This window comes from Ailuropoda melanoleuca, chromosome 13 (genome assembly GCF_002007445.2).
Source record: "Ailuropoda melanoleuca isolate Jingjing chromosome 13, ASM200744v2, whole genome shotgun sequence".
NCBI classification, from domain to species: domain Eukaryota; kingdom Metazoa; phylum Chordata; class Mammalia; order Carnivora; family Ursidae; genus Ailuropoda; species Ailuropoda melanoleuca.
This window is the reverse complement of record NC_048230.1, coordinates 87,597,188-87,619,443: the sequence shown is the minus strand read 5'-3', so window position 1 is coordinate 87,619,443 and position 22,256 is coordinate 87,597,188. Positions and strand designations below refer to the sequence as shown.

The 22,256-nt window shown below is 43.7% G+C and overlaps 1 protein-coding gene across 6 annotated transcripts in view; it reads left to right on the top strand.

Annotated features, from left to right (window-relative positions):
- Positions 1–21,668, top strand: part of DZANK1 (double zinc ribbon and ankyrin repeat domains 1) — a 70,270-nt gene extending 48,602 nt beyond the window's left edge. For all 6 annotated transcript variants that reach the window (XM_034641671.1, XM_034641672.1, XM_034641673.1 and 3 more), the window contains exons 11-22: positions 1,851–1,943; positions 4,308–4,430; positions 5,451–5,615; positions 7,145–7,352; positions 9,194–9,297; positions 11,594–11,668; positions 13,613–13,709; positions 14,155–14,252; positions 17,098–17,178; positions 17,683–17,810; positions 20,730–20,804; positions 21,242–21,668. In XM_034641671.1, coding sequence (XP_034497562.1) covers positions 1,851–1,943; positions 4,308–4,430; positions 5,451–5,615; positions 7,145–7,352; positions 9,194–9,297; positions 11,594–11,668; positions 13,613–13,709; positions 14,155–14,252; positions 17,098–17,178; positions 17,683–17,810; positions 20,730–20,804; positions 21,242–21,365 — 1,371 coding nt within the window. In that variant the 3' untranslated portion in view covers positions 21,366–21,668. The remainder of the gene's footprint in view (positions 1–1,850; positions 1,944–4,307; positions 4,431–5,450; positions 5,616–7,144; positions 7,353–9,193; positions 9,298–11,593; positions 11,669–13,612; positions 13,710–14,154; positions 14,253–17,097; positions 17,179–17,682; positions 17,811–20,729; positions 20,805–21,241) is intronic.
- Positions 21,669–22,256: the final 588 nt, after the last annotated feature.

Here is a 22,256-nt window from a genome sequence, read left to right as displayed (position 1 = left end):
AGTTTTAAAAATAGTTTATTTAAATAAAAATTTTATGTATTTAAATTAAAATTTTTATTCTTTATTTAAATAAAAATTTTAGCTACCGGTGGCTCAGTTGGTTAAGCATCTGCCTCTTGATTTCAGCTCAGATCATAATCTCAGGGTCGTGAGATCGAGCTCTGAGTCAGGCTCTTCATTGGATGCGGAGTCTGTTTAAGATTTTCTCTCTCCCTCTACACCCCCCCACCCCGCCCTGCTCATTCTCTCTCTCAAAAAAAAGTAAATAAATAGAAATTTTATATATTTAAGGTGATGTTTTAATATACATGTACGTAGTGAAATGATTACTACAGTCAAGCTAATTAAAATATCCATCTTTGTATACTGGAAATTTGCTGAGAGTAGATTTTAGTTGTTCTCACTACACATGCATGTGCACACACGTGTGCACCCAGACACACACACACCAAGTGTTATGTGGGGATATACTAATTTTGGATTGTGGGACCTCCCGTGTGAGGATCCTGAGGTAAGCTGTTGGACCAAATAAGTAAGCAGCCTTACTGGTTTACAGTCTTTCCAGAATATTTCCTGCAGCAAACAACTTTGTTATTTTTGTTTGATCTCAGTATTTTTTTAACACAGGGACAGGAAATTTGATTCACTTCTCAACGAGTGTCTTGAGTGTCACCAGATCTTTTCTGAGTCTCCAGGAAGACCACAGCCCTAAATCTCACAGAAAAGCTCTGGCAATTGCAGATTATGCTACAGAGACTAAGCAACTCTGAAGAATGCTGGAACCAGGGGGTGTCAGGATCTACAGAGAGCGAGTCTGTGATCCTCTGCCATTTTGAATAGCAGTCAGTTGGCCGTTTGCACTTCAGGAGTTCTTTGAGTTGCAAGAACTTGGAGTCCTCTACTAGAGTGAAATTAACCAGCCTTGGAAAGGCCAGGCACTTCATAGCCTACCTGGTGGGGTTGGAGGTACAGCCCTGAGAGTTGGACTTTCTCTTGATCATTGTCTTTGCCTCTACAGCTTCAGATCACAGGGTGTCAGTTTCAGGACACCTGGGAAATGTAGGCACTGGAGTAGAAAGGAGCATTTGAGTGTCACTGGTCATTGATGAGTGAAGGGGATAGTATCCTGATAGTGCAGAATAGTCCAGTGACTGAACAGGTGTTAGCAAACCTCTAAAAGCTGAATTCTAGTTAGACTATTTTAATATTTCTTCCTTCCTTCCTTCCTTCCTTCCTTCCTTCCTTCCTTTTCCTCCCNTCCTCCCTCCCTCCCTCCCTCCCTCCCTCCCTGTATTGCTACTTATCCTCAGTTTCCTAACTTGGAAAGTTGCACTTATCATTTATTTTCTAAGACAGTCTTTTCATTTTTGCATTTCTGAGTGAGAAACTACAGAGCAAACCTTAATTCATTAACACGAAGTCCCGTAGGCTGTTTACAAGATGATCTGTAAACACATGGATAAGCTTTTGCTAGTCTTGGGCTTTTCTGTTTATTGTTCAAGCTGTGAGATGGAGAGCCTACCATCATGCTTTCCATACTGGGGGAAAAAATAATAAAAAATTCATACATAATCAGTGCAAAATTTTTTATTTGCCTTCCTGAGGCCAAATGAATCCCTGTTTTCAGTTTGTTCATTTGGGGTTTGTTTCTTTTTCGGGGGGAGTTGTTTCTTTTAAAACGATTTTCATTTGTCTGATACTATGTTGTAATCATTTCCAAACCAATCCGATTTCAGGGTCTGAGTGTTAAAATAGGGTCTGTAGCTGGCTGATTGAAAAGATTGCTTGATGATTTCTTTGCACAGTTGTTTGCTCAGAGAATAATGTGTTTCTTGTTCTTTGTTTTCAAGGAGAAAATAGTCTGCCGCACCTGTGGCACAGGGAATCCAGCTCACCTGAAATACTGTGTCACCTGTGAGGGGGCCCTGCCGTCATCTCAGGAGGTAAGTTGACAGCATGGGCCAAGCCTCCATTTGGTGACTGCTAAATGTCCAGTGTCAATAATAATGGAGAATTATAATCTGCAGAGGAAGGAAGAAGTGGGAGGTTGGAGAGAGACACTGAAAGCAACATTTCTAAATGTGGAGAGGACTTTATATATTCACCAACACAAAATCGTTTTCTAAGTCTTAACTCCAGGGGGATTCAATAAAACCAGCAATTTCTTACAATTTTTCGTTTAATAACTTTGCACAGAAAGCTGGTGGCAGCCAGCGGAGAAGTAGACACTTGTATTTCATTCACAGCCATATATGTCTTTACTGACTGTGCCGTGCTGTTTTTTGAAATTGAGAACATGGTAGGTAACCACTTTTGGATTTTCTAGTCTATTTTGAGTATTTAAAGTGAAGGAATAAGTGCACATGCAACTGAGTTTGATTTTCTTACCTGTCAGGGATGTAGTTGTTTCTGGGTCTCCTCTATCAGCAAAACTGTTTCAGGAACAATTACAAAATTGAATTTGTTTTCAGGATTTGATTTCTCTTTGAACGGTATATGAGAGTTTGGATGTCACAATGACAGTACATATCATTGAAGTGCCATGGAAATAACAATGCATCTTCAGTCTGATGGCTTATGTCTTTTCTTTGTTTAGCAGCGTTAATATGAATGGAATAAAATGCCTTTTCTTTCTTTAGAGCAATGTTATGTTTAAAACAAATCTACTTGAACAGTAGATGCATTTATTTTTTAAAAAGATTTTATTTATTTGAGAGAGAGAGGGAGAGAAAACAAGCAGGGGGAGGAGCAGGGGGGAAGGGAGAGGGTGGGGGAAAGAATCTCAAGAAGACTCTGCACTGAGCACAGAGCCCAGTGCAGGGGTCGATCTCACAACCCCGAGATCATGACCTCGGCCAATATCAAGAGTTGGATGCTTAGCTAACTGAGCCACCCAGGTGCCCTGATGCATTTAAATTAAATATCTGAAGGCTTTACATTTAGAAACCCAAGTCATCAAGTTTTATATCAAAACCCTGTTGTAGCAGGAGGATACATTTGAAATTTAAGGCTGAAGCAAAAGTGTGCAAAGCATTTCTCTCTGGATTTGTCCCAAGGAGTCTCTCACTAATTGCACAGAAGTGGGGTATGGGTAGGTGTATACAAACAGAGATCTTCGTTCTATCTTTCTGGATAGATGTCTGTTTTAGGATAACAAAACAGTCCCTGAAGTAAAAGAGGATATAGCTAGGCAAGCAAAGTTGACTAAAATATCAATCTTGGAGGAAAAATGGTCCTTAGAAAACGTCTTCCCTAGTGTGCCCATTCTTAGTATTGTACGTGGGATATGTGGCAGTTATCAATTGTATCAGTTACTCATTGATTCATTCATCCAATAACTATTTGCATGACTCCCATGTGCCGAGGTACAAGGTACTATGTTAGTGGGGAAAAATGTGAAGTATAGTCCTTTCTCTTAAAGAAATCAGGATCTAGCGGAAAGCAAGAGAAAGGAGGGAAGCTGACATATGGAGCCTGACCCTGTGCTAAGCGTCCCTGCATACTAATTGCCGTGAACCGTCTGAACCCCGCCTACAGACCTGTGAAGGGGCTCTTGTATCGAAGAGGCTGCATGGGGTCATAGATAGAATCAGATGGCCTGGGGTCAAATCTTGGGTCTCGCCTTCTCTGTGCCTCAGTTTCCAACCTCTGTAAAACACAGGTGACGATGGCACCCACCTCACAGGTCTGTCCTGTGGTTTGATGCAAGGTTAGAGGGACAGTGCTCAGCACTGTGTGCCTGCACATAGTAGGTGATCACGTAACAGTGACAGATACTTGTCTGATGAAAAAATCTCTTCCTAGGCAAAAAGAAAGTAGCAGGAGCGAAGATTCTAATCCAGGCCTACCTCACAAAGTTTCAGAAATTCTCATGAAACAATTCTCTCTCTCTCTCCCCAAAATAAAATAATTCTTTTCATGTGTCAGGGGTGGAAAATAAATTCACATTTCCATATGGAAATCAGAGCCCTAAAGGAAAGAAGAGAAACCTCAGTTGTGACATTCTGCTTACATTCTTTCTTTATAAATATCCTTATGGTAAATCAACAGTAGGTTTCCTACTTTTGGTGTTAAAGATACTGAGGAATATCAGGATGCGTCAGGCACCAGTTTTATCAACTTGAGGAATGTGTCTTTGTACGAATTTATTAATTGGTGAAGTCCATCATAGTTTTACTCTTTGGGGCAAAAATACCTTATTACAGGGCTTGCATTGATTTGGGGCTTTCCCCCCCCCCTGGATTCAGAGGGAGATTGCAGAATGTAGTATTGATCTGCCTATTGATAAATGCCATTGTATCCACCAGCCCATGCGCAGTGGAGATAAAGCCCCACCTCCGCCCACTCAGAAAGGGGAGACCATTTCCTGCTCCAAGTGTGGTCGCAGGAATCGCCGGGAAGCTTGCTTCTGTGACTGGTGTGGAGCCACGGTGGGTATTTTAAATCTGAGTTTCTTGGTGCCAGAGCCTCACCACCGCCCTAGAAAGAGCCAGGCTCCTTCTCTTCCCCCACCTTGCAGAAATCACTTCTTTTGATTTGAATGCTAGCACCTATTTACCTAAGAATCTGGAGACAGAATTGACTCTCTTAAATTGAGAAAGCTGTTATTGCTGTTTTGCTTTGCATTTCTTTGAGGTTAAACTTTTTCAATCATTTATTGACTATTGGTATTTCTTCTTTTATGACTTGTCTACTTACCTTTAGAGAGAGAGAGAGCGAAAAAGATAGAAAAAGAACACGAGTGGGGGGAGGCGCAGAGGGAGAGAGAGAATCCTCAAGCAGACTCCCCACTGAGCACAGAGCCCAACATGGTGCTCAATCCCTGGACCCCAAGATCATGTCCTGAGCTGAAATGAAGAGCCAGATGCTTCACCCACTGAGCCCTTACCAGGCACCCCTTACCTTTTTAATGAAAGACTCAAAAGTCTTTTCTTTGAAAAAGTGTTGCATGTAAGTAATACAGCAGGTTTCTTGTGAAGGGTCAATCTCCCATCTCATCCCAGGCCCGCAGGGCCTATCGCCAGAAGCAATCACCACTACCTAGTGTGTGTGTTAATAAGTAAACTAGTAGTTTCACAGAAACACTAATTCTTTTCCTTTCACCTAACCATGTACCTTGTTAGTAACCTCCTCATTCTTTTCAGTAGCTCCATAATATACTGCCGTCTGTATGTACCATGATGCATTTAGGCCATCCCCTATTGCTGGACATTTAGGTTGTTTCCAGTTATTTTCTCTAAAACCACAAACGCGCAGGGAGTGATCTCAAATATACTTCTTTGCATACTTGTCCATCTGTAGAATAAGTTCTAGAAGGTGGACTTGCAGGGTCAGGGGTATAAGCATATGTTATTTTGATGGCTAGTGATGGTATGGTATGTGAATAATTTACGTGGGAAAATTAGGACCCTGATATTTATGAAAGTGTAAAAATATTTTCTATCCTCTAGCCGGGTATTTCTGCTTGCTACTCTGTTTGCCCCAAATGTGGGGCCAGCAATCACCCATCTGCCCAGTTCTGTGGTTCCTGTGGTATTTATGTGAAGCCCTTGGCAAGACTTAGCCTGGACCACGGCCTGGCTCTAGCCGCTGGAGAACTTGGCCCTTTTGCTGAGGTGAGGCCTCCACTGTTGTAAGCACTGGTGCCAGGGAATGGGTTTAAGACCCTGAACTTGTTTTCTCTACCTTGTGGATCAACCTGGGGAAAGAGAGCCAAAACATGTAGACCTTTTGCTTGGATTTTCAACTAGATGTGTACATAAATTCGATCAATTTAGGTTTTAAACACTCGAGTGATTTCTTCAGAATTCAAAGATTTATCTATAGTAGATTGAGGTCTAATTGCATTTGTAAGACTAATAATATAACTAATGTAAATCAATACAATGCCATGAGGGAGAAATAGACTTAAAATATATGAGACAAGCATACTTTTTTTTTTAAAGATTTTATTTATTTATTTGAGACAGAGAGAGAGAGAAGCACAAGCGGTGGTGGGGGAAGGGCAGAGAGAGAAGCAGACTTCCTGCTGAGCAGGGAGCCCAACCAAGGGCTTGATCCCAGGACCCTGAGATCATGACCTGAGTGGAATGCAGACACTTAACTGACTGAGCCACCCAGGTGCCCTGAGACAGACACACTTCTCATGAATTTCTTATGTAGCATACCAGGAACTTTGCTCCTGCTCTCTTATGTTTTAGAAAAGTTATAGCAGGCATATGAAATTGCTTTAGCCATTTATAACAATAGCATATAGTTTAAGGAAAATCTTACAGGATTATCTTCAGAAAGACTTAATCTCTAACCAGCTTGGTGTTAGCGTTTTATAAATTTCTCTAAGCTACATAAAGGCTTTTCAGGTTTCTTTTTAGCTCTTCATTAGAAGAATTTGAAGATTGATAGTTATTAGAGAGAATGCACATGCACTCAGCAACTTTGCATTCATTTTTAGGGAGTTCATGACCTTCTTAGCCCCAGCTGAGACTTATGGATCCTGGGACTGCCAATAGCCCATATTGAACCATATGCAAATGAGAGACAAAGGGTTCTTTCCTCAAGACACTTGACTGTGGTCTTTTGGAAATTTATTGTTATATACTAATTTTGTTAGAAAGACCTTTTCTTCCATTTACCAAAAAATTGTCCTAATAAATATGCAAATATATAATGCTCACCATGTGAATGGTATCCCTTTAGATGCAGTGATGTTGTGCAGTGCACAGCCTACATAACCTTACATGATGGTCCTCTCAAGTCCCCACATTCAGATGCAGGAGTATCTCAGAGAAAATACTGCTGACTAGTGGTTGATTGTGGATGAGTAGTGAAGTCTATGTTCTATTGGACTGTAGAGCTGAGAGGTTAGATTTGTTTCAGGCCTCAGGCAGCAAGGCAATTTGGTTGATTGGCTGAATTTGAGATAGTAAATGGCCAAGAAAATGAGGCTAGCTTTATGGATCAGGCTGGGAATTGCTGGGAGAGACAGATGAAAAGAAGGGGAGGCAAGGGCTGAAAACCTCTTTTTAGTTCAAAGTACAGTTTCTTGGAGATACTTTTACTTCTGATTAGAATTCTTTTCTATGAGTAATATGAAGAATTAATTAAATTATATTCTAGTATTTTATGTTTTCTGCCTTGCTCACAGCCCCGATCTGCCTGGCAGTCCCTAAATGTTCCTTTACCCAGACCTGATGCTGGGACCCGGAAGGACGTGGGCACACAGACTGCTGGCCTGTTCTACCCATCTGGCACGCTACTAGCCAAAAAGCAACTAGAAATGGCTTCTCAGAAGCAGAGGCAGGAGAAGATGAGTGACCATAAACCTCTCCTCACAGCCGTCAGCCCAGGAAGAGGTGAGGGAAAAGATACCCTTTCTTGTCAGGAGGGAACTCCGTATTTCTTGGAAAGAAAATTGCATTTTTCTTCTTTTAAATTTATTTCTATACATAAGAAGTAAATTCCATTGTTTTTCTTTAGGTAATTTTCCTTTGTATTATAGCTCTTAAACTTTCAGTATTCTAAGGTTTTTTTTTTTAATATTTTATTTATTTATTTGACAGAGATAGAGACAGCCAGCGAGAGAGGGAACACAAGCAGGGGGAGTGGGAGAGGAAGAAGCAGGCTTCCAGCAGAGGAGCCTGATGTGGGGTTCGATCCCATAACGCTGGGATCACGCCCTGAGCCAAAGGCAGACGCTTAACCGCTGTGCCACCCAGGCGCCCCGCAGTATTCTGAGGTTTTTATCTTTTTTAATTTTTAAAAAAGATTTTATTTATTTGTGAGAGAGCAAGAATGGGCATGGGAGCAGGGGAGTGAACAGGGGAAGGGCAGACAGAGAGGGGGAGAGAATCTTCAAGCAGACTCCCTGCTGAGCATGGAGCCTGACGTGGGGCTCGATCCCAGGACCCTGAGATCATGACCTGAGCTGAAAGCAAGAGTTGCCTGCTTAACTGACTGAGCCACTGGGACAGCCCAGTACTCTGATGTTTTGACTCACAGCTCCATTGTCTAGTCTCTAAATTAAATAGCATATATGGATTGCCATTACAGTAGAAATATTGTTAATCTGTGTCATTGCTGCTATCTACTATTATCTTTCTCTTTTTACCATTCTAAAATTCACATAAGCAAAATTCACCGTTTCACCCATTTTGAAGTGTACAATTCAGTGATACTTAGTCCACTAGGAGCAATATAGAAGCATCACCACTCTGTATGTCCAGAACATTTTCATCACCCCAAAGGTAGACCAGTATTCTTTCTGCAATCACTCCCCACATCTCCTCTCCCAGGTGCCTGGCAACCATGAATCTACTTGCTGTTTTTATGGATTTGCCTGTTCTGGACATTTCCTATAAATGCATCTCCTGCCTGCACATGAGAAACCAGAAACCCAGACTTGTACAAAATCTCCCAAGTGTTAAGTGGTGGCAATGAATGAATTCCAATATGTTTTAAACCCTGTGCAGACTGCACAGGGGCACAAGGGAGCTTTCTGGAGTGATGGAAGTGTCTTTCGTATTAATCGGGATATATACACTTGCTGAAACTCAAACTGAAAACATAAAAGTTATCTCAATATGGTTAATTTTATTTATTTTTTTTAAAGTCTGAGAGAGAGAGCGAGCGATAGCATGGTAGGGGGCACAGAGGGAGAGGGAGAAGCAGACTTCCTGCTGAGCAGGGAGCCTGATGTGGGGCACTATCCCAGGACGCTGAAATCATGACCTGAGCTGAAGGCAGATGCTCAACCGACTGAGCCACCCAGGTGCCCCTCAATACGATTAATTTTAAAAGAATAAAAGAAGCGGTGCCTGGGTGTCTCAGTTGTTAAGTGTCTGCCTCTCCCCCTCCCACTCCCCCGCTTGTGTTCCCTCTCTCGTTGTCTCTCTCTCTCTCTGTCAAATAAATAAACCTTTCAAAAAAAAAAAGAATAAAAGAAAAAGACCCCATGTGTGACCATCAAAATATATTCTTTTGAGATTCCGTACTATTCTATGATTAACCATGTGTAAAGAATAAACCTGGGAGCAAAAATGGAACTTATTCTGGTACCTAGTTGAGGTTCAATAAGTAAAAACTATCATAAAGTTTGGCAAAGAAAAATAACCTGAGAATGCATGTTGCACGGAGCATTTTTCTTTCTTGGCTTCAGAAGAGTTATCCATGAAGATGGGTTTCTCTTTTTCTTTAGGATACTGGAGAAAACAATTGGATCATATCTCTGCCCACCTCAGGTCTTATGCTCAGAACAACCCTGAATTCCGGGCCTTGATCGCAGAACCCAGAATGGGAAAGGTGGGTGAGCTCTGGATGGAATTTCCACTCCAGAGAGTCCCATGGGATCAGGCTACAGGTCCCCCCCACTGACTTCACCCGAGATTGCACTTTGCTTGGCTCTTTTCCCTTTCCTGTCCTGCTTTCCACACTTCCTTACGGTCCTCCCCTGCAAGTGCTGCCTTGACAAACCACTTGCACACCAGCCTTGTCTACGAGTGTGCTTCTGCACCTGACCTAAGATAGTAAATTGTGAACATTCCATGCCTTTAGATGCCACATGCTATGGAGACTCTGGTGCTCAGAGCTAAACAAAACCCAGAAGAGTTTAATCTCACCAAATTGTGCACTTAAATCCAGTCTGTATTAGCAGCAACGGTAATCCCAAGAGCTGCCATTTCCCGATGCACTCCCTGTGTGCGCTGTGTTCATCAATCTCTAGTGCCCATAACAAACTTACAAGGTGGGGAGATTACCTTTGCAGCAGTGTTGCTGGGTTTTTTTAATGGCCACAAATTCATTGGTAGTCTTCAAAGAGCGGAGTCACTGTCTTCTCACCTTGAATGTGGGCGGGCTTGTGGCAGTTGGGCTCACAGAGTGTGGTGGCAGTGATACTATGGGACTCCCAAGCTGTGGTCCTATGAGGCCGTACTGCTTCCTCTCTTACTGCGCATGCTCCACTCCAACACTCCTTGGATTCCAGCCACCCTGCCATGAGAAGCCCAAGCCCTGTAGAGTGACCACATGTAGATGCACCCCTCTGCAGCCATAGTCAAACCCAGTCCTCGAGTCATCCTGGCTCAGGAGCCAGGCAGACGAGTGCTAAGAGTCCAGGTCATTCCAGGCTCCAAATGTGCAACCACCTCTAGCCATTTGAGTTTTCCCAGCTGAAGTGTCAGACGTGTGGAGCAAAGACAGTCTATCCCTGCTGTGCCTTGTTGGAAGCCATGAACTTCATAAAATGGTGGTTGTTTAGTCCACGAAGTTTGGGGTGGTATTTTTTTTTTTTTTACACTTCAGTGGATAATCCAAACAAGCCTTATTTGATACCTAGGAACAGTGGCTCAGAGAAGTTTGGTGACCTGCCCAGGACTGCACTGATGGGTCTCAGGGGATTCAGGATTTGAAGCAGCTCTGTCAGACCGTGAGCCCCATGCTTTCTCTAGCATTACACCATCATTATAAAGAGCTCTGTGGGAAGACCTCTTCTTCTGTTTGTATGGCACTAGAAGGAACCTTTGAAAATTAGCCTGTTTGATCCTCTGCCACCAAATAGGTCAACATTGAGGCTATTTCATTGTTAAGTATTGCTCAGTTTCCTTTGACAATCTATTTTGGTGATTTATTCACTCTTTGGCCTAATCCAGGGTCTGTAAACTATGGCATGTGGGGCAAATTCAGGCCTGCCACCCCGTTTTGTAAATAAAGTTTTATTGGATCACAGTTATACTCATTCATTTACTTATTGTCCATAACTGCTTTTGTGCTACAATGGCAATGGCCAGATAGCCCACAAAACCTAAAATATTTACTATCTGATCCTTAAAGCATTTGCTGACCCCTGTTTGATCAAAATTCCTCCGGCTACTTACAGAGAAAGCTGCTCAACTATGATACTTGGTCCTTTATTACTAAGGCCTGGCCCCTCAGGACACCCAGTTGATGACATCCAGCCAGGTGGCTTGATTAAATTTAAAGCGTGTCTCTTTAGAGAATATAAATTTGGGTCTTGCTTTCTTATCCAGCCTGACAGTCTCTGCTCTTTGATGGGAACATTAATTTTGTTCATTTACAGTTAATGGAATTGTAGGTATGGCTGGATTTGTGTCTGCTATTTTGCTACTTACACTCTATTTCACTTAGCTTTTGTTCCTTTGTTTCTCTTTTCTTGTCTTCTTTTCAGTTCATTAAATATTTTATTACATTTACAGTTTAACATCTCAGGCTTTCTTGGCTGTTGCTTAGGACATTAAATCCCACATGCGTGGTTGTGAATTCTCTCTAACGCTTTTTTATTTTTTTTTATTATTTTTTTTTTGATTTTTCTTTTTTTTTTTTATAATTAATTTTATTTTATTATATTATGTTAATCACCATACAGTACATCCCCTGATTCTGATGTAAAGTTTGATGCTTCATTAGTTGCGTATAACACCCAGTGCACCATGCAATACGTGCCCTCCTTACTACCCACCACCAGTCCATCCCCTTCCCCCACCCCCTCCCCTCTGAAGTCCCCAGTTTGTTTCCCATAGTCCATAGTCTCTCATGTTTCATTCCCCCCTCTGATTACCCCCCCCTAACGCTTTTTTAAAAGCTTATCTCCGCAACTGTTCATGAAGATGGCTATGAAGTTAGCATCCGGCTGAATTATATTCAAGTATCAAACAAGGTGAGTAAAACCCTTAGAAGCTGTTCATTTGAAAATCAACTGAACTAGTAAAGTGTAGCTTACACTCTGTTGAAGTACTTATTTGTATTCCAAATGTTATAAAACTTGACAAAAGCCAGTAATTTCATAGAAGTGGATAAATAACTACACTAAACCTCAGAGAAGCCAGGTTTCAGGCACATAAAGATGTTGTAAGAACAGGAATTTTGGGGGGCACCTGGGTGGCTCAGTTGTTGGGCGTCTGCCTTTGGCTCAGGGCTTGATCCCAGAGCCCTGGGATCGAACCCCACATCAGGCTCCTCAGCTGGGAGCCTGCTTCTTCCTCTCCCACTCCCCCTGCCTGTGTTCCGTCTCTCACTGGCTGTGTCTCTGTCAAATAAATAAATAAAATCTTTTAAAAAAAGAAAAAAAAAAACAACCCCAGGAATTTTTATCTACCCTAGCAGTCCTGTGCTTCTCAGGCTTATATATACTCACCGAAGTCTGAGTATAGGTGAAAGATTGACAAAAATGTTTGCCTGTATGTACTTTCACCTATTTGCCTATAAGAAATAAACCAAACATTGTGGCTCTGCCTCCCTCGATCTGCCCTCTTCTGTGGTGACTGGAACTTTGCTACAGTGCAAACATTAATTGATTCATACCAGCAGCTGTAGTTTCATTGGACAAGAAGTCAGAATATACAAAAGAATAACGAATGGGTTGAGAAGAAGGGTAAAGAAGGCAAGAAAAAGCATGGGAACTAGCATTTATCAGGCCTTGGCCATGTGCCCAGCAGGGGGCTAATGGTGTCTTTAAAATTAGGACAGACTCATGGGCTCTGCCTAACTAAGAGGCTGGGAAAATGCAGTCCACTGACACACACAGAAGTGTTTTGAAGTCAAGTAAAGCACTAAATGCCATGTTTTCAGTTGTGTGGCTACAGCACAGCTTGGGTCAGGGAGGTTCTTGAGGAGAAGGGGAGTGAAGGACATGAGACAAGGCAGGGGAAGGGGCTGAGCGGTCGTACATAAAGTCTAGCTTCAGCCTGATCCATGAGGAGCTGTGAAGTATGGCTCAGACCACGAAGTTGTCCCAGTTGAGGTAAGAAAAGAGGGACATAAGCTCTAGATCAAGGCAGCAGCCATCTGTGGAGGCAGTTGGCCAGCTGTGAGGTGTTAGCAGCCCACCCAGCAGCTGGGAGGCATATGTTAATCAGTTGGGGGAACTGGGTGGGCACCAAGAGCATCTACAACACGCTATCAGGTAGAAGTGGAGTAATTATCCCCTGGTTTGATATGTTTTTTCTTAGCCTGTGTGTTCTAGTGTTCAGGCAGTAGCAGGTGGTTCCCTGTGGCAGGTGGATACAGAATTCCAGGTCTGGACTGTACATCATCAGTCCTAATGCTACAGACCTCCATTTTACCTGTTTTACTTTTGCAACATCCTTTTGAGTTAGGCCATGATATTTCCACTTTACAGGTGAAGAAACTGAGGTACAGAAAAATTTAGCCACTTTCTTTCAAGACCCCTAAGCTAGTAAGTGATAGAGCCAGGATTCAAACTCTGTAGCCTGAGCTTCCTCCTCTTGCCACCCTAATTCCAAGGCGTGGAGTGATTTGAAGCAGGGGAAGAGCACCGTTACTTAGAAATTGTAGGTGGGTGACTGGAGCAGGCACGTGGAAGGTGGGCTGGCAGGAACCAGTTGGGAATCCCTCACAGGGATCCTGGTGTGTGAAGAGCGGGCTGTGGCTATAATGACAGAAAGGAGCGGCCAGGCTGAGGAGCCATTTAAGAGGCAGAACAGACAAAACATCACAGTGAGGGGATGTCCAGCTTCCGGCTTGACTATTCGAGTAGAGTGGTCATGAATGAAGAGAGGAACAGGTTAGCAGGGAGAGCACCCCTTCTGTGGGGACACAGCAGCCTCATCAGTCACGGTGCCTGTTTTTTTCTGTTGCCCAGAACCTTTACCTCAGCAAGGCGGTAGATTTCAGCAACCACTTTCTGAGCAGTGTCACTGAGGGTGGTGATGGGCCATTTGGCAGCAGGTCCAGCTTGGGTGAGTTGTACCTTACGGTGATTTTCAAACAATTGACCAGCAACACCCTGACTTGGCAAGGACGGCAGGGAATTGCTTAAAATTTGCCAGCCCAACCACACATCTTCCTTTAATGTTCCGGCCATTTTATTCTTCTGGGTTATCTGAAGTTAGGAGTGAGATGTCTGAAATTTTCACAGGGCTTGGAGAGATAAGTTGTGTGGGGGGGTGTTCTTTTGGGCTTAAAAAAATGTAGTCTCCTTTTCTTCCCCTCTTTCCCACTCATCCTCTGGTCCTGGACTGAGATGAGTGGCTCCAGGAGTTCTTCTTGCGAGGTTCAATAAAATGGACATTTCTATAAAAATTTTATTCTTCTGACCTCTTGATGGGCATGATAGTAGGATAGCTCTTTATATGTGGGGAGTGGCAGGGGGCATCGTTTAAGTCCTTGACTCTCTCATTTCAGTGAGTGACCACAGCCAGAGCACCTCGGACACCACTGAAAAAATCAAGAGGACAAAGAATTTCAAGACCAAAAAATTTCAAGAAAAGGAGCAGCTCACAGTATGTGTACTCATTTGTCCTTGCAGCTGCCTTCTTAGGCCTGTCTGTTGAATGTTTTACTTTGAGATATTTTATTTTACTTTATTTTATTTTATTTATTTTATTCCATGCCATGCCATGCCATGCCATGCCATTCTATTTATTTTTTAAAGTAGGTGCCATACCCATCATGGGACTTGAACGCACAACCCTGAGATCAAGAGCCACATGCTCTACTGACTGAGCCAGCCACGCGGCCCTACTTTGAGTTTTTTTTAATGGAAGAATACTTTTTCATTTTCTGTTCCTTTTTTATAAGTGTATTCTTATTTTATGGACTCCTTTAAAATATGTCAAGATTATTAGAATTATTTTATTATAATTTATTATTAGTTTCTGGAATCATCTCTGTTTCCTCTGGGCTCAGTTCTGTCTGTCCATCTTTCTCTGTCTTGTTTTTGGTTGGTCTCAAATATGTAATGATCCTCGGTTGCCAGGTCACGTTGACAAGTGAAGGGCTGGTTTGAGTAACGCCGGTGCCTGCCATGGGTGTGGGGGCCTCGGGTCTCTGTGGGAGTGGGTGGACATGCTATGGGACAGGCCTCCCTGGAGGGTGTATGAGCAGAGGGCAGGAGAAAGCCTTGGGGTCCCCTGAGTTGCCTTTCCTCTGGAGGTGAGGATGGTGCGTGAAGGGCTCTAGTGTATTTCATTCCAGGATGGAGCTGTCTTTCCTTCCTTACTCTCTTTCCCTGTGTCTGTCCCAGAGATCTGGGCTCTGCCCTTCTTGGGCCCAATACTCCCAGTAGAAGACTTTGTTAGGCAAATCATGAACTCTCTGGAAAAGAGTCACCCCCAGGCTTTAAGCAGAGAACACAGGAAAGGGAGGAGGATACCACTCATCTCAGCCACTCACAACAAAGCCCTTTCATAGAATGCTTATGAATCCAGCCTGCACCCAACACCCGCATCCTTGTTGATTAACTCAACTTCTGCAGGGCTCCCTGGAGGGAACAGACTCTTATCTTGGGCATCTTCAGCCAGTTTTTCTTTGCTTTGTTTTCCCTCTCAGCCAAATGCCAGCTACTTCCAATCTTCGGAATTCCTAACAATTCCTGATCCACTGATGGCACCCTTCGAGAGTTTCCCACAGCTGTGAGGGTTATGTTTTTCAAAAATACAGACCGTGAACGCTTTTAACTGGAGCTTTGGAGAAGGAGACAGCGGGTGCCCTCATTCAGCCCTATCACCTTACCTTTCAGTTGGTCCTCTTTGGCTGCAGTAGGGAGGAGAGATGAGCTTAGCAACAAGCCCAAAGCCTGGGTCTCCCCTGAGATGGAGATGGGCACATGTGGGTTCTTCCCTCCACCTTCCATGAAGCCAAGCCATCAGGGCACCCTCAGGAATGTGTATACCAGCGTCCAGCTTGTATCATGATTTCTCCAAAGGGGGTGACTTCTTGCTTCATCTTGTGTTTTCGTACCATGTGCTTTACATCTCATAAACACAAATACATTTGGGAAGAAGACCTTAGAATTACATTAACCTGTATTGTGTATAATTCCTTGCACTCTCGGCCTTCTCTCAGTTTAAAATATCGTCAATGAGTAGAAGAGAAATACAGAGTTCCATAAACTTAGTTTTGGAGACTCCACCCACTTATTCCATATGTGACCCGAATCCCCCCATTGCTATGTGCCTTTATTTTCTCATTTGTATTTAGGGGATAAGTATCAGACAAATAATAACAGCATTCCAGTGGTTCACTCATTCATTGGTTATTTGGAGCACACATATACCAGGCACAGTTCTCAGCAGTGAAAATAAATCATGAACAAAAGCTGTAAAGGTCTCAGACCTCATGAGGGTGACATTCTAGTACATTCCAGTATAGGTTTCTGTAAGAAATAGAATTCAGTAAGAACAAGGGTGCCTCCCAAGACTCCCTGGGGGTTCACTTATTAGAGTACCTTGTTCCAAGCTAATCATCCTAGAGTAGGGGGCAGAAGAGACACAGCCTGAACCCAGGATCATCTTCCACAAGGCTCACAGGCCTTGAGCCATGTCCTCATCCTAAAGGCTCCCCAGGGAGCCAGGAGAGGGTAGATATATTATTTCTACTTTGCAGATATATTATTTCTACTTTGGAGTCCCGGGACCACCCCAAGTGGCTCTCAGATCCAGTGGTGGAAACATACTGAAAGTAATGCCTCCAGCCTTGTAGACAGCCTCTTCAGCTTTATAGCAGCCAGCATTGGCAATCCTTTATATATAAAGAGAGAATGTATATAAAGGGGAATTTCCTCACATTTTGAAAATAGAGCATATAATAAATTCTTCAGATGTGTGCTGATAGGTGAGAACTTATCCCCCCCCAAACAAGAGTCAACTTGGTCGGTTAACTCACACCTCAGGTGAGCATGTTTTCTGAACAGTCATACTTAGGCTGATTCTGAACACTTTATAAAGCATGCAGAGGAAATTTTAGGATTCACCCGGTTGCTTTTCCTAGGAATATTTATTTCCTTTGTAATAAGACTGGTGTGGGGTCTCTGGGGTGGTGAGGTTTCTCATTGCACCCCTGTCCTTGATAAATATAAAACGATGTCAGTGTGGCATCCTTCCCTGAGACAAGGTTTAAGAGACCAGCAAGATTTACCTTAGCTAGGTTTATTTGTGCTGCTGGTGGCAAAGACCACACACACATACACACACACACACACACACACACACACGCTCACACTCACCTGTGCCTGGGGCTCAGAACTTAACCTTGGAGAGGAAGTGTTTGCCTGGTGGGTTGGGTCGGAGCAAGGGGGACAGTGCTATTTCGCAGTGGTGGAAATGACCTTGTTGTGTAACCCTGCAGCCTGAAAACAGGCTCCTGCTGAAGGAAGTCGGACCAACAGGGGAAGGGAGAGTCTCTGTGATTGAACAGCTGCTCGAAGAGGTAAGTCCAACTCAAAGAACAAGTCTCTGAGGATTTCAGCCTTGCTTTTCACCTGTCTCTTTCAGATGGAAGTCTTGTTCAGTATTGTGATAACCACAGTGCCATTGCATTTAAAACTGCCTGGAAGTGGACTAAATGGCCAGTCAAGAATTTTTCATCAGTTGTTCCTGGTTGCTAGTTTTATAACAAAGAAAAGAGAAAAGTCATATGAGCCCAAATAATGTGCATAAAGGTGGACAGAATCCCTGGTCTATGACCCCATGTAACCTTCATGTTTCCTAAAGAAGCGAGGCTCGGGGTGCCTGCCCCTTCTGATGGGGGGAGCAGAAGTTTTATCACCCAAGTGACCTGCAGTTCTGTTATTGGTTAGATCTTGGGTGTCCTGATTCTCTTCTCTTTTAATTTAAAGCAGTTTAGTTCTAGCAGGCATGTCTATTATACTTTGTAGGATGGCAGCTGAGAGCAGGGTTTTGTGGCAAGTTTGTCCTTTCTCTTATGCTGCAGGGAGCAGATCCCAACTGCAGGGACAGTGAAGGGCAACCCGTGATAACCACAGCTGTTGTGAACAAGCACCACGAAGCAATTCCAGTTCTCGTGCAGAGAGGAGCTGACACGGAGCAGCACTGGGGCCCGTAAGTAAGACGCAGTCAAAGGAGAGTCCTGGCCCATGTGGTGGCCAGCTGCTGCCTCGGGGCCCTGCTCTAGCAGCGTCCCTCCACACCCACGCCCTGTTTGCTTGGAACCACTCGGGAACCATCTGAACCCATTTGGGCCTTAATAAGAGATGTAACCCACTATTTTTCAAATCTGGGCAAAACAGAAACTTTTTGTAGCTTTTATAAATGATGATAAATTTTGTTAGCAAGCGAGTTTACACTGAGGTGGGGCCAGCAAATCCTTTGCCCTTAGGATGTTCAGCAACATTATTTTCATCATGATCTGAACTGTTGAGATCGCTAAGAGAAGAGTGGGCCCAGCGTAGTCCCAATGGAAATGTACCCATGAAGTTACTGCACAAAGAAAACCTTATCCAGTTGACTCTGGATGTTGACACACTGGGGGTGACACTGCACATCTGAGTTCACTACGTGATCTGGTGCCTTGGTTTCCCCAGCTGGGCAGCAGGACGGACAGATACCAAGTCCTGTTGGATGCTTCTGTCCCTTCCCTAGTCTCGGGCCTGTCCTACCTACCTCTTGACCTCTCCCAGCCTTGGGATTCTGTTGTTCCCTCAAATTGCTTTGGAGACGTGGGGTGGACAGTTCCTTGAGAACGGGTACCACATGTTAACCGCTAATATCCTGCCAACCAAGTTGCCAAACTGGGAGTTCTCTAGGGGTTCTGCAGCCATCTGACCCTGCTGCCCCCTGACCTACTACTGAGACCAGATCGAAGCCCACCAGGGAATCATGCTGCTGAGTATGTCAAGCCAGCACACAGAGCCAAAGTTAGATAGCTTTGCTTCTGTTTTCCTCTGTCTCAACATTTCCTCTAGTGTTTTTATTCAAAATATATGCTGGTTAATTTTTCTATGTGCGCTTTTATGTTTCTGCCCAATAGGACAGCTAGACACAACGCCTTTTTTTAGTTTTATTTTAGAGCAGAACGTTTGGCACATTTGCTGTACGTATTTGGGTGGCTGGAATTTACTTGCTCGCCTTTTCCTAGGGTTCACATTCTTCATACTCTGTCAGCTTCTTCATTTATCCCACACTTGGGTTATCATTATTCATAAAAATAATGCCAACTTGTTTGGCATGAAGGTATACTTTATATTTGTACAATTCAGACAAGTTTTTCTTGGAACACAGACATATAATGTGTGTGGTTGATACAAAAATCTCTTGAACAGATTTTGAATTGATGTTTATGTATGATGTGTCCTAGCCTTATGAGAAGTCCAGCTGAGAGGAAGAAACTACTCTGGACATGGAACAGATTACCTGTCTTTCCTTGGTGTTCCTCAGTTTCCATCCTGACTTCATTACCATTCTATAAATTGACATTTACCCACACATGATCTCTGCTAAGTCTAACTATGCGGTTGTACCGTCGGTTTGAATGGTGTGTGATAGCCTGTTGTCAGTCCCACGGCATTAGCACAGTTCGCAGAATCTGGCTCTTGTGGAGGGGGAGGGAAGAAAGCTAGACCAGAAGCCCTCCCTCAAAATAGAGGACAGAGATCTCTTCTTCCGCTTTAGTTTATGCCAATAGAAGAAAGCAGATTTTTCCACTGAGAACCAGCTCTGCTAAGTCAGCTTTATATTTGTTAGTTTGAAGCATTTAGACCTGGGTCAGCCTGGCCTCTACCCCCTGGCTGGACCTCTGTAGATCCAGGAACATGACCTCAAGGCTCCATCCACCCTACTGCTCTTCAGAGATCTGGCTTTTCTATAAAAGAGGTTCAGTGAATTGTTCCTTAGGAAACAAGGATTAAACAAGGATTAAAAAACTCTCCCCTCCCACCCCAGCTTGTTTGACTAGCAGAGAGAAGCAGCCTAGGTGGTCTCCACACAAGGTAACTCCTATCCAGTGGCTTGGCAGGTAGCAGAAAGCCCCTCCCTAGTGTTTCTGTTTCCAGTGTTTGTCTCTTTCCTATCAGAATACACTCATATTCAACCCAAAGGGATGGCTAAGGAGAGGTACACTTCCTCCCCCAAAGCTGATTCCTCTTCCCGGCAGATTTCAGGAACACAGATTCAAGGTCTGTATAGGAGACGGACAAGGAGAAATGCTGTTTGCTTTTGGACAATGGCTACCCCCGTTCCCTGGCAATTTCAAATATTTTGTCTCTGAGTTCTACCCGAGTAGCCAGGATGGATGGGTGTAACCATCAGTCTGCTTCTTAGAGGTTCAACTGTGGAAATTTATTTTATTAGGTAATTCATGATTTACAAAGATAGAATGTACCTTCGTCCACCATGATGCTTAGATTTGAATAAACCATTTGAGTAGTTTGTGTATTCATAGTAGAGTTTCTTTAAAATACAAACTCATAGAACAGCACGGTTTACCTGCTGTACAAGACACATTCTAGAAGGTCTGGTGAGATAACCTCAAGCTACTCAGAGGGCCAGATTCACAGGTGTCACCTCTGCTCTGAGGCAGAAGAGGGTGTCCCTTCTAGCGTTCTTGCCAGGTTGGAGTCACGTAGTTCGAGGAGTAGTGTACAAAGTTAGAGTCGGCAGTCACAATTCATTACTTCCCAAAACCGAACTGTGGTGACACAGAAAATCCAGCCATGGCGCCCCCTCCCCACCTAGTAACTAGAATGCGCGCTCGGCTCTCAGTTTAGAGGGAGTTACGAACAACGATCATGCATCTACTCAGGAGATGTGGCAACCCCGTGAATACACGGAAGTTCAAATGGTAAATGCCTAGTAGAGACCCGAGGAACATGAGGGGTAAAGTAACAAACAGTTGTGCTATCAGGGAGAAAGGAAAGACGGAAGACAAGGAAGGGTTGGTGTCACTGGTGTGACTTTGTCGGCGTGCCCGCAGCATGCTGCATTACAGCTGCTTTAGCCGGATGGTTTTCTCCCCCTCAACAGGCTCCGAAATACAGCTCTTCATGAAGCAACTCTGCTTGGCCTGGCAGGAAGGGAGTGTGTCTCTGCTTTACTACGGTACGTTCCCGGCCTCTGGGGGAGACTTCTGAGGGGGAGACCCCTGCTGACCTGTGATGATTTCAGAAAGCCCTAGTTCCTGAACAGTTAACCCTGTGAGTGGGGGCCACCATCCTACCATGGGTCCCCAGCACTGGAGGCTCTTAAAAGTACAATGAAATTGTTGTACCCCCCCCCACCAAACATACTTGGTTGTAGGACTTTGATGCAATGGGAGCCAATGAGTAGGATTGGCAATTGAATGTGTTGAAATCACAGAGCCCCTCAAAGGATCTCAAGGTAGAGCCACCCTTGAGAGTGGCGTCATAGTGGCCTCTTGGGGACAGGTTTAGGAAGGTGGGGCTGGGGGCTCCCAGACCGGCCCCTGTGTCAGAGAAGAGCCAGGCCCTCAGGTTCAGGTGTCTGAGTCCTTCTGTTCATGCCCATTCCCTTGGCAGATGCAACGCAAGCATCCAGAGGAAGAACATGAATGGCCAGACACCATATGACCTGGCTCTGCAAACTGGGGATGATGTCATCACCTCGCTCTTTGCTGCTAAGCTCGGCCTGGATGACTCTTAGACCCAACGGCCTGCACAGGAACTAATTGCAAGAAACCATCCAGTTCTGGCTCTTCTTTGTTTCTTTCTGAGATGTGTATCTGTGTTTTGAGAATTGAGGTTGAGAGGTACTCATAAGACTTTTTTTTTAATATGACACTGTAAGCCACCATGTGGACATTCTCCAATATGCTGTGGATGGTGACAAACTTAACGTATGTTTTTTTAAGAGTTTGTTGCTGCTTATTTTAGAATTTTTTTTTAAATTTATGTTTCAGGGCATGCCTAGGTGGCACAGTTGGTTAAGTGGCCAACTCTCGGTTTGGGCTCAGGTTGTGATCTCAGGTTCCTGAGATTGAGCCCGGCGTCGGGCTCCACGCTCAGCACAGAGTCTGCTCAAAAGTTCCTCTCTCCCTCTCCTCTGCCCCTCACCCTGCACTTGTGTGAGCGTGTGCTCTCTCTCTCTCAAATAAATAAATCTTTAAAAATTTTTTTAAATAAATTTATTTTTCAGTAGATAATAATTGCACATGGTTCAAAGCTAAAAAGTATGGAGTGTTATGTAGTAAAAACTCTGCCATTCCTGTCCCACAGCCACCCACATCCCCTCCTCAGAGGCACCAATGGTACTAGTGTCATCTGTGTCTTCCCAAAATAGTATAGGATTATATAAGCACATGTATATAATATATGCATCTGTACATAGAGGGTATACATAAAATGCAAATATAGGTAGCAGATATATTCTTTGCCCTCTTTAAGACAAGTACTAGCAAACCACACACTCTTCCGATGTGTCGCATCTTGTTCTTTTCCTTAATATATCTCGTAGGTGGTTCCAAGTTAGTACATAAAGATTAAGTGTATTTTTAAAATGTTGTTTCTGATGTTGAGCTCATCAATATTCCTATTG